Source organism: Triticum urartu, unplaced genomic scaffold (genome assembly GCF_003073215.2).
Source record: "Triticum urartu cultivar G1812 unplaced genomic scaffold, Tu2.1 TuUngrouped_contig_5322, whole genome shotgun sequence".
Lineage (NCBI taxonomy): Eukaryota > Viridiplantae > Streptophyta > Magnoliopsida > Poales > Poaceae > Triticum > Triticum urartu.
In genome coordinates, this window is record NW_024115990.1 from 1 (window position 1) to 12,680 (window position 12,680).

Below are 12,680 nucleotides of genomic sequence, written 5' to 3' on the forward strand. Positions count from 1 at the left end.
AATTACAAACTGGTATGATTAGATGTGGTATTGTTGAGGATAATTAATCTATGCTTGCACGTTTTATGGGTGGATTAAATAGAGAGATTCAGACGATTCTAGAGTATAAGGAGTATACTAATATCACTCGTTTATTCCATCTTGCTTGTAAAGCTGAACGTGAAGTGCAGGATCGACAGGCATTGGCGCGGACTAACTTTTCTGCAGGTCGACCTTCTTCATGGACACCACGTGCATCATCTACTTCCACACGTTCTGCTTCACCGGCGCCTCCGTCGGCTGCCACCTCCAACCGTGATACAATAAAGCAGGCACAATCACCACTATCTGCCAAGAGCACACCTTCTGGGCCTGCAAAGAGCTCTTCTTCATCCATGGCATCAACAGGGCAAACACATGATATTATTTGTCGACGTTGCAAGGGTGGAGGTCATTATGCGAGAGAATGCCCATCTAAGCGTGTGATGATTGTTACTGAGGATGGTGGGTATGAGTCCGCTAGTGACTATGATGAGGAGACTTTGGCTCTTATTACACGTGACGAACACGGTGGAGACGATTCTGATCATGAGACGCAATACATGGCTCCTGAAGATGCTGACAGGTATGAATGTTTAGTTGCTCAACGTGTTTTGAGTGTGCAGGTTACACAAGCTGAGCAAAATCAGAGGCATAATTTGTTCCATACAAAGGGAGTTGTGAAGGAACGTTCTGTTCGCGTGATCATAGATGGAGGGAGTTGCAACAACTTGGCTAGCATCGAGATGGTGGAGAAGCTATCTCTCACCACAAGACCACATCCACATCCTTACTACATCCAATGGTTCAACAACAGCGGCAAGGTTAAGGTAACACGTACTGTTCGTGTGCATTTTAGTATCTCTACATATGCTGATTATGTTGATTGTGATGTGGTACCGATGCAAGCATGTTCCTTATTACTTGGTAGACCCTGGCAATTTGATAAAAATTCTATTCACCATGGTAGAAACAATCAGTATACTCTTCAAATATTCCACCCCATGTGACCTTAGTGGTATTTGGAAGTCTCGAATGCCCACAAAGATTAAGATCTTTTTGTGGCAAGTGGCTCGCAATCGTGTAACTAGTGGGGATCAAACGCGAAAGAGGCATGGCCCAAGAGATGGCCTGTGCATTGGTGCAGTGAAGGAGAGGATCGAGACCACCTGCTATTTAGGTCTATTGTAGCGCATTTCATGTGGAGCGCTCTCTGTGAGACCGTTAGGTGCTCATGGAATCCGAGTGGGTTATCGGACTTGCATATGTTAATTATGGGCACGTCTGGCTAGGATCGGCGATTTGCGTGGCTTGGATGGGGCTCTTTGCATGGGCCTTGTGGACGTCCAGAAACAAACCCTTGATTGAGGGAACATTCTGCCGACAACCGGCTGACCTTCTTTATAAAATGGTATCTTTCTTGCAGCTATGGAAGCTCCTGCCGAAACCAAAGGATAGAGGAAGCATGAAGAGGCTCATACTAAGGGTGCTGGCAAAGTTCACTGAGTTATGACGTGCGGGATAGGGGACATCACCGGCTGGGAGCCGCCTCGACTTCCTGCGCTCGTGTGTTTGGGCGATCCTGACCATGGTTAGATCCATGACCGGCTTTGCATCGTCGTTACCAACCTTTGGCTTGTATCCGTACCTTTATTTTTAATAGACTCCTACTACTTTGGTTTTGGTTTTCGGGACTTACAATATGACTTTGTAAGGGCCTCATTCTTAAGGCCGGGCAAGGGCCTTCTCTCTCAGAAAACTATGAGACGTGCATGATGACTTTGTAAATTTCAAGATGTTGTGCCGCATCTTGAAAAAAATTGTATGGTGACTTTATAAATCTCAAGATGTTGTGCCATTTCTTCAAAAAAAATTGTGCCATCTCAAGATTTGCACATCATGTACATTTTTTACTCGGTTTGTCTAATTCGCATCTAGATGTTTCTAAGAATGTCACATCTAAACTACAACAAATAAGGCGGCAACAAGGAAAAAAAGCTGAGATAAAAAAAATAAACCACAAACATAGTGAACATCAGGTTAAATATGACATAATTATATCATATCTAAATGTGTCCTAGACAGACTTTTTATATTTTAAAAAAAGTCCTCGTACCACGAACCGAAGCCACCACCGCTAAGGCGATGCGTCAGCCGATCCTCATCACAAAATAATACAGAGAGAAAAATGCCCCGAGAAAACACAAGTAATTAACGGGAGGAGAGGGAGCGAGATAAGAGTCGTCGCAGCGGAAGGAGAGAGAAACAAAGGTGGTAGATGTGAGCCACCCTCTTTGTATCCCTCGCCAACTTCTCCTACCAACTTCTTTTCCTCTCCCCTCGTCTCGCGGCCGCTGCCGCCTTGCCTTGGGCCGCCTTTTCCTACTGCCGCCGCCGGCCGGCCGAAGCCGCCGGTACGTACTCGCCGTTCTTGCCAGCCCCTATTGAACGTCGCGCCGCATTGATTCTGGTCGCCGTTATGGTTATTGAATTACAGGTCCCGTATGTAGGATTGGCTGCCTTTCTTGTTTCCGTGAATTCCGCGCCTGTTCTTGGCCGTGACGATGCTTGTTTGCTTGCTCCACAATCGTATCTTGTGCGTTCTTGCTGGTTGAGTTCTTCTGCGTTTGGATTGGAAGGTGGCGGTGGTTGGGGCCTGGTGGGGACAGACTTGTAGAAAATTCTTGCGTCCTTGAGGGGGTTCTTTTTCTTTGGATTCCTCGATTGGGTTGTTGGGTGGTTGGGCGAGGCTTCTCGCGTCCTGTGTTTGCGATTTATTGATTTATGATGTTTTCGTTCGGTTCATGACACTGGATGTAATCGGGAATCGTGGCATGAAGATTTGGTAGAATTACATCAATTGATATTATGATAATTGTCACTAAAACATTGCAGGCTTGTGATATGTGATGATTTTTTTAGACTTCACTATTAAGAAACTCTATAATTCTTGGAATGTCCGATGTGTAGCAGGATTCTGTAGGCCCTGGAGTCTAGTGTGTTTGGTCAGTTGTGGTAACTAGTATCAATGACTAGTACAACACCTTACGGAAATTCCAACGTGGATCACCAAATCTGTCCGGACGTCTGAAATCCTGCAAAACGGCACCAACTGCAACGTCGGATTCTGAGGCGTGGGCCCCACCTAAACCCCCCCTCTCTCTCCGCGTCGTCTCGAGAACCACCCGCACATTCAGAGCGGACATGATCGGCCGGCTGCCCGCATTCACGCTGGCTGACCGGCCATCCGCCTACCTGGCATTCATAGGGATGAGCCCGAGAAGCCTACTCGGGCGCTCCGCATTCAACCCGGCACTCTGCCTGCCTCGGCTATTTAAGCCAGCTGCCCACGGCCCAAAACCCTACCCCTTCGAGCCCTTCTCCCACCGTCCAACCACCCATCCGTCGTCGCCATGGCCTGGTCCTTTGCTATGTGGTACACGAGCCTCACGGCGGCCCGCTGTGCCCAAATCATGGCGGAGGCCCAACGCCAATTCCGCATCAATTGATATTATTCATGTTCGATGTTTGTCCTCCCAGGTCTGCATCTTGTTATACTTGTAATGGTTTCAGAATGCACAAATGGAAGTTCTATGTCTTGTAACAGTGAATACTTGATTGCAATTTTGACGGGTGGTGTTCCTGTGCTAAGGAATTGAAGATAAATTATGAGTTTCTTATTATGCTTACTATGGCCATACGGTATGATTAGGTTCCGTTCAATGTGTTAGTAGCTTATGATACTAAGAAATGAGTGAGGTGTTCTGCATACATTTGTTTGAGGCAACTAAACAATCTGTTAAGATGGTAGAGTGCTTACCAGATGCATGATGGAATTGCACCGAGTGCTATTTGATTGAACATATTTAGCACATATAATTTAGCTACTTTATTGTGGGCCTGATGACTATCTTTCTAAGCAGAGTCACTTGGTTTTTTCTCTAAGTTTCAACCTTGTTATTTGTGAAGGGCCTGAATTTTGCTCAGTGTTGTTTATCCTACCTTGTTTTTTCTCTAGTATTGAATCTTTCATGTGATCCCTGTCCCTGGCACACAATTTAAGTGGGTGATAATTGTTAGAAGTGTGGTTTATGGTTAGCAACATACACCTTTTTACCGTGTTAGAAGTCTATGGAAGTGTTGAACAAATAGTCGAGGATTATTGTATTGCTTCTTCGAACATGGGTGATATTATTGTTTATGAGCAGTAGTCATGGCCATTAAGAACAGTGTTACACAACACTGGTATTGTTTAGTATACAGTTGAGCATATTAGTAATGGATAGCATAATCAGAACTTCAGAAGCCCTTGAGTACTTGCACTCCATTTGTTGCTTTCTCAAAGTCTCCGCTTCTAACTCCATACTGTTTGCTTAACCAATTCTTTATTAATTACTTTGATTTGTTTAGTATATTCTCATATTTGGGACCCTATTGCAGGTGGCAGTTCAAGTATGGTTAGCTTGAGGAGACGTCGACTATTGGGTCTTTGTTCTGGTAAGACAAACTCATTACACTGTGAAACATCTTGCTGATATGTTGTAAAGAATCGTTTAGATTCTGTTGTAAAGAATTGTTAAGAGAATCTATGTTGTGAAAATGTGTAAATATTTTTAGTTTTATGTATAATATGCTGTCAAAACATGGCTTTTCATCATACTGATCAATTCCATTCCTGTATTCAATTGAACCTTCTAGTATATCCTATGTGGTAAATTGTTCCAGATAAAAGAAAATAAATTGTACATAAAGAGCTATAGCTAGCTCTAATCTGTTCTTGTTCTATATATAACAAACTTTTGTGAAATTTGCATTCAAAGAATGTAGTAGGGTGCTCCATGGCCCACATTTAAGTGTGTTTGGTACTTCTGTAAACACTGAAACGGGAGGTGTGAGTAGTTATGGGATGATAAAATGTATGGAGAGCATGTGTTGTTGAGCGGGATATCCAATTGTGAATTAATTGCTGCCGGTACAAGCACGGCGGTTAAAAACAATTTTGGCAGGAACTGCTGGTACCGACATGATGGGACCATAATTGGACGCGACGTGACACAATATTTCTGTTCCAAGGTTTGCAATGGTGGGAATGCTAATAGATTAACCATTTCATGATAATGGGTATGCTTATTGTATACTCATGAAACTGAGTGTAAATTGACAAAATGACAAGGCAAAGCTTCCATTCTTTTCATAATTCTTTGATGATGTATATAACTGTTTTTTTAGGGGTTGTTTAGAGGCCAAATTTCACCACTTCACCATCTGTGTGTGAAGGTAGCAGCTTGTTTGTTTATAAGCCAAAACTCTGCCTTGCACCATGTAAATTTGTACGAATTAGACATGATGCTTTGGTTTAATTGTAGATGTCCATTCTGTCAGGTGGGGCTCACCTTGAATCCCCTTGAGTGATTTAGCAATGGTTAGAGGCCAGTTAGGATGATATTTGAGGCATATTATAGCTGGCTTACTCGTTGCAATTTGTGGCGTACCCGATCTGGCTAAGTTGTCCAAGCCAGGAGGTGACTTTTCACAAGGGTATCTCTGATGTACCTTGTTAGGTCACAAGGAAGCAGCTTATCCATCCCGCCTCAACTAGTCTACTTGGCTGTCGACACAGCACTTCGACTCAACTCCTGCTGTAGTCGATCGACCTCTCGACTTGCCTTTGACTATTCTTGACTAGTCAAGGGCTTTTAGTTGAGTGACTGGTCAAAAGGCCCACTTATTAGGTTTGTCTAGGAGCATAAGGCTTTACTCCGTGGAGTATGTGCTCTAAACGTAGCTCTTTGTACGGCAGGCTGCACAACGGGCCACTTCTAGCAGGCCGCGGCTGGTGGCGGTTATTGTTGCAGTTGTTTCACCTCTGCTCCTCCTCTATCTCTACTCCTCCGCCTGCTCTGCTCCTCCCCCAACTAAAGCACTCTGCTCCTTCAATATTTACGTATCATACTAGTATTTGTGCTATCTACTTCCTCGACTACTTGAACACTACACATGACTAGTCACGACTAGTTTATGAGTTGGTAAGTGGGGTCTTGTCTTGACTCATTGACTCACCATGTTGGCTTCTTATGCCCTCGAAGGTCACATCAGACATGCCTAGGACAAAAACCTACCTACCGCACTGGATAACTCTGCATCAAATGCAGCTTCCTGTCCTGCATGTCAACATGCCATTGCCACCTCCCTGCATAGCCAAGTGCTATCAAACCGGGTGCAGGGTGGTCAATTTGTCTAATTTATATTGTAGGGAGTGGAAATTTCATTTCCAAATGTGCAGGCTGCCAATTTGCAGAAACAGATGGTGAAAAGTAGAAGTGACTCATGTTGAATAAATCATACGAGAGCACTATTTATAGAGCGGGAAATCTTTTTTTTCCTTTGCCATGTAGGGCCATCTTTTTTTTCCAGGATTACATCATTCATTTCGAGAAAAGTGGTATCAGTTGTTCTGGCACTCCTGTAACCTGTTACCATTTTACATTCCCAAGCAACAGACTTAGAAAAAATTGGCAATAACATACGTGTACACATTTCATATTCATATATGTATGTGCAAATAGTCAGGAAACATTTGTGGAGTAGAACCCAATTTGTGCATTAATACTGAGAAGTACATGGAAATAAACCTTTGTGAGTACAGCTCTGCTATGTAGGTTACTGGTGGAATCTGCAGGACTTATAGGTTAACTATTGGTTTGACGAATAATGAAAATAGCTTACCAAGACTGTTGGATTTTTTTCCAGACCACCATTATATTATTGTTATCATTTTTCTTCCCATTATTGGAACCCAAATAAGGTAGGATCATTTACATAAAATAATAATTGTACGGGTCAATGAACTCAGTATGTATTTGGGATCTTTTGAACAGTTTATCACTTTAGATTTTGTTTCAGGCAAAGATTCATTGCCAGTTGATCTTCCTAAGCCTGTTGAGAATGAAAAACATGGGGAAGTTGAACATGCAAATGTCAATCCGCTCAGTGTGCACCCACTGCCCTTGGTAAGCCTATTTTTAATGCTATTGAAAACGTGTTTATAATGGCAAGGATTGCCTTGCTTCATGAAGAAACCTTTTGCTGCAGACCAGGACTTCTGACGTACTTCCAGAATCCTCAAATGGTTCCGACTCTCTTAAGGAAGAGAAAAACCAATACTATCCAGGTTTGTACTTTTTCTTACATAGTATTCTCGGTATTTCTTGTAACCGTATACAGTGCATAATATTTGTGGTCACTTTAGATGGAGGTGACGTGTTCTAGAGTTACATATAAAGTTTCCAAGCAAATTAAGATTCGTTAACAGAATATGTATCGGTTTTCATGCACTATATTTTCGCAAAACTATTGTTAAGTTGATGACAGAGTTGTGATCTCATTGCCAAGAAGGCATTCTACAGTCTAAGTTCGATTAGATTTGGCTCCAGTATAAACTACTCCCTCCGTCCCATAATATCAGATGTTATTACAACCGATATGTGAGTATATCAGTTGTAATAACATCTGATATTATGGGACGGAGGGAGTACAAAGCAAGTCATGTTTGACTTTCTTCGTCTCTTAATGGTTGAACCACCAAGCAGTTTTCATACAATTAGATTACATTTTGTATTAGCGTGATTTATCTTACCTTCATCCTCGTCAAAGATTGCATGATATGCGCATTGAACATAAAAAATGACTAGCTAATCAACACATTTTGTTTCGGCTTTTCTTACCATTTTAGGTAAGGAGATTAAGCGCAGAAAGCGACATAGAAGAAAGCAGTATGTGGACCAAGAGCCATGCATAATGAGAGGGGTCTACTTCAAAAATATGAAATGGCAAGCTGCTATAAAAGTTGACAAGAAACAAATTCACTTGGGTACTGTTGGAACACAGGATGAGGCAGCCCGGCTATATGATAGGTATTATCTGGACTAAGCTTTACTGTTATTGGTAGAACTCGGGGATGACATCAACCCTCCCGATCTCAGATCGTAGGGGTTCTCGATAAGAGGCCGGCCCCAAAGCTACGGATTGATACGAATAAGGAGACTGGGACGTAGGTTTACTTTGAGTTTAATTAATTCCTTGATATTCAGAATGACCATTCCTGGCACTTTACAAGAGTCCCTAAGTTGTGGGCTAATACAAGTCTAAACTAATATCATCTAACTGAAAGGAATTATCTGGATTGAGCTTTCTTGTGAGCTTTGATCATAATATCTCCACTCCTGTTTTCAAATAGCTTGTCCTCAAACTGGATTGATAGATGGTTGTCACAGTAGGAGGAGAGGCCTTCCACAGAAGCAACAACAGCTGAAAGGCCTAGTCTTTCTTGCCAACATGTTCATCATCATAACCGGGAACAATCTAGATAGCCAGGAGCTGCTTGCAATGATGACCAGCACATAACTTCTCATCACAGATGAAACAAAGAGCTGGACTTCGTCGCATGTTCATCTTTGTACGAGACAGCTGTTTGAATGGCTTGGATCCTATGGATGCTGTTGTGCTGAGCTCTCTGCTGGTGCGGCTGGTGCCATTGTTGTCATTCCATAACGCATGGGATGCCCTAGGACAGAAGCTACAGCTTGGTGCTCCCCTTACAATAACAAATCCAATTTCAAAGGGACTTCCTCCCCGGGTTGAGAAAACTTTTCTTCTTCCAATTCTTCTTTTCTTCATTCAACTCAGTTAAAAAAAGATACCTCAAAATATTTTAATTGGTATGCGCAAGAAATAGACCAATTTGGCAGTTTTTTGTTCAATTTCTCGTGGATTAAAAAACTTATCATCAGTATGAGTCAAGGGAATGATCCCCTAGCTCCGGATTTCCATACTTATCAAAAGCTCAATTTTGTACTAGATCGGGGCATCCTATTAGTAAACCCATTCGGACAGATTTAATAGATTGGGATATTCTTGATGGATTTGGTAGAATATGTAGAAATCTTTTTCATTATCATAGTGGATCTTCGAAAAAACGGACTTCGTATCGACTAAAGTATATACTTCGACGTTCATGCGCAGAACTTTAGGTCGTAAACAGGCCTATGTCCTCATCAAGTGTTGCCGGTTTGGCGAGGCTCTACCTGAGTCTTGAGTGGATCAGGAGCGGGATAAACATGTTATACCCTCCAGTAGGCCAGGACGAAGCTGCGGTAGCGGCGACAACAGCAGTCTACTCAGCGGTCTTCTTGGCAGCGATTCTCTCGGCTTCGGTGGACATGGTGATGATGAAGGCGACGCGGACGTAGACGATGTAGTGGACGTAGATGAACGGCAGCGAGAGTTGTGTAGGAGACGCTCCACTAAAACCTAATCGCCCCTCTCCCGTACAGGATCTTGAGAGGCGGGGTTTCGGAGGCCTGCTCTCACGTCAACCGTGTACGTGGTGGACGGGATGAGATCACCGGGGGCAGCAGCAGCAAAAGGAACGACAGTGGACGGTGGGCGTGGAGGCAGAGCAGATGCGATCTGTTCTTCTGGTGGCGGCTAGGGTTGCCGACGCATCCATTGTCGGGTAGGAGGACGTGGGCTGGACCCACAGAGTCGGTGACAGCCCACGATCCGACTTCTCGGATTCGTGGCGTGTCTGTTACGGACTCTCCTTTTCTGACCGGCAAAAATTAAGCGCATTGGTGTGAGGTTGGCTTGGCTCATTCCCGCAATCCGCGCGCGTCGCGGCGAGGCTGGCGGCGGAGGAGGAGCGCGCGGGGACGGGAAAGACGTTGCATATTTGTTAATGAAGGGCATCCTCCTGGAGCGTGGGGACGGGAAAGACGTTGCCAGCTGGGATCGTGTGTGTGGACAGAAAGGCTCTGCTTGGGCTTGATCTGGGAGGGGTGCTGCTGCCGGTTGACAAGAGCGGCCCGATCTGAGGGCGATGCTGACCAGCGGGAGCTTCCATCTGTGATTAAAGCAATTGGTCAAGAGTAGAGAGTAGAGATCGACTGGCAGAGACGGAAAAAATCGATTGAGATAGAGAGAACTCGATCGGTAGAGAGGACAAGTCGCAGCGTCTGGAGGAGACCTAAACCTAGGCTCTAATACATGTTATGGATGCAACTTAATTCATCGCTTCATTTCCAGAATAACCATCCCTAACATTATATAGTCACGATTTACAAGAGTACCTAACTTGTAGGCTAAGTCAAATACAAATATAAACTAATCTTATCTACTAAAAGAAAATAACAGATTGATCTTTCCTATCTAGCTTTCCTGCGCCTGGGCCATTACGGTTGTGTACATATGCATGGTTATGTTATTTCCATCACCAACTTATGCATGATTCTGACACTCCCCATCTTTCTTCTAGAATGCATCAGCTTGATCACCATTCTGCTGTTTCTTATCATATTAGACTCTTTTGACATTTTTCATAAGCAGGACAGTCATTATTCCTGCACAGTATTTTTTATGTTTTATTAACTCCGTCCCAAATTAGTGTTAGACACATCCGTATCTAGACAAATCTAAGACAAGTAATTTGGGACGGAGGGAATATATTACAGTCTGGTGCCCATAGCTTGAACGTCAGTGCCCTGGGTGGTATCCAAAGCAATGAGCTAGTCTAGTTTAATACTTCTGGCGTATTCTATACTACTTAATTCAAAAGGTTAACAATATATTTTAGGATTACCATTTACAAAACAATATACTTGCAAGTAATATGTATAGTTGTGTAATGATTAAAGAAAGTTATTCGTATATATAATGGTTAGACAGTACTAATATGGTAGAAGATCACTGCCCAATGGCCAAGGCAAAGTCCGCTTCATGTTCATTTGGCAATATGCACTAAGTTCTACAGAAAAGCAAGCTGTTTCTCAGAACTTGTGGAAGGGCGTATGCATAATTCTGCAATGCTTAATTCTTTTGACAACAAGAAGCCAATGACTAATCATGCTAGTAAAATTCCCTAAATATTTTGGTCCTTGGGCTTAAGTTGCAAGTATTAGTCTCTACTATTACAGTGTTCTGTAGAAACCTAATGGCAGCTTTGTCTCCCTAGATACTTTCATACTGTTGGTTCTTTATTTTGGTCAAGTGATATGGATGTGTGGCATGCTTTTGTCATGATTCCGCACCATTTTCTTTTGTAAGGGGATATTCAATACCTTGACAAGTCAAGCTTTTTCTCTACGTGCAGGGCTGCTTTTATGTGTGGAAGAGAGCCCAATTTTGAACTTTCTGAGGAAGAGAAAAACGAACTGGTTAAGTACACATGGGACGATTTCCTGGCAATAACACGCAACACCATAACCAGCAAAAGTGAGACTTGTCATGAAGTATTTTGTTAGTCATCACTTGGCAAAAATGACTGCAATAGCATAGCATAATTTGTCTTTGTTTCCTTGTCTCCAGAACAAAGAAAGGTTGGGTCGCGAAGGCATAATAAGGCAGACTTGTTCATAGGAGATACTGAGATGGTCAATGGTGGCGGGTCTTCGAACTCAGATGATGGAGATGTTGACACATCGGTATCCTAGATCGCCGCAGGACATGGACACCCAAATGGAGTCCGTCCCACAGATTCATTCCGATATAATTTACCTCTAGTCCCCCCCCCCTCCCCCCTCAGTATCTAAATTCATGTGCATAAGGCCCTGGTGGTCTGATAAAAGGTTAGATAACCATGACATCTCATATTAAATTGGAGATGGTCAATTATAGGAACAAATTGAATTGAAGATGATCAATTAGAATGAATTTAGCTGAGCAATCATTTGAAATGATTTCAGAACTGTGCACATCTGTTTATAGGTTTACATCAAATTTACTCTGACATGTAACTAGTTCCCGACACCTTTTATTTCATCGAGCAGTTGATGCATCGGTTTGATTTGGGCATTGGTAGAACTTTAGCATTGGAGATGTTTTCTCTCAGGCATTGAAAATTATATTTCCAGAGTGAAGTGCACCACTCGTGCATTTAACTAACAAGGGTGTCAAGTTAGTCCTAAGAGCATCTCAAACAGCACACTCATAATTTTTTGGCTATCCAAACCAATTATGGGTAGAAGAGATTGTTAAAGGAAGACCAGAGAGAGTCGACAGAGATGTAAAAGTGAACAGTTAATCTTTATTGATGAGAGCTGCTATTTATACAATGCAAGGGACGCTTCTCAATAGGCGCCCATATAGGAGGATGCGAGCAACCAAAGACGACTGCCGACAGTTCCTATAAAGCAGTGATTAACCCATTAATTAACACATATTAATTAATCTTAACACCCTCCCTAATCACAGCTTGTACTTTGTGAGCATAACCATCTTCATAGGGACTCCTCCAAAACCATCTTCATAGGGACTCCTCCAAAACCCTGTGGGAAAAATATGAGGAGAAAGGTAGAATTTAAAGGATAATAAATATGTCATATATACTTTCCTGTAAACTCCAGTGGGAAAAACAAAGAGTATGTCATGATTTTATGTTGATATTACCTCATTAAAAACCTTTATGAGAACTTGTAAAGTAAACTCATGAAAGAAAAAATAGTATAATATGATGCTTTGAATAGGAACGATTCAGGAAGATACTCCCTCTATTCTTGCAAATTCCGAAGCCATCACATACCACTTCGATGAACATATTTGTGAATGTAGAAGTTGGTAGAGATTTGGTGAACAAATCAGTCACATGATTTGATTTGCAAGCTATGCAA

At 42.6% G+C, this 12,680-nt stretch overlaps 1 protein-coding gene across 1 annotated transcript; it reads left to right on the forward strand.

The window, feature by feature from the left end:
* The first annotated feature begins 2,211 nt into the window (after window positions 1-2,211).
* Window positions 2,212-11,750, forward strand: LOC125529074 (ethylene-responsive transcription factor-like protein At4g13040). Its single transcript, XM_048693483.1, has 7 exons — window positions 2,212-2,432; window positions 4,459-4,515; window positions 6,922-7,028; window positions 7,111-7,189; window positions 7,751-7,931; window positions 11,165-11,286; window positions 11,380-11,750. The coding sequence occupies exons 2-7, from the start codon at window positions 4,473-4,475 to the stop codon at window positions 11,502-11,504; spliced, it is 657 nt and encodes a 218-aa protein (XP_048549440.1). The 5' UTR covers window positions 2,212-2,432; window positions 4,459-4,472; the 3' UTR covers window positions 11,505-11,750.
* Window positions 11,751-12,680: the final 930 nt, after the last annotated feature.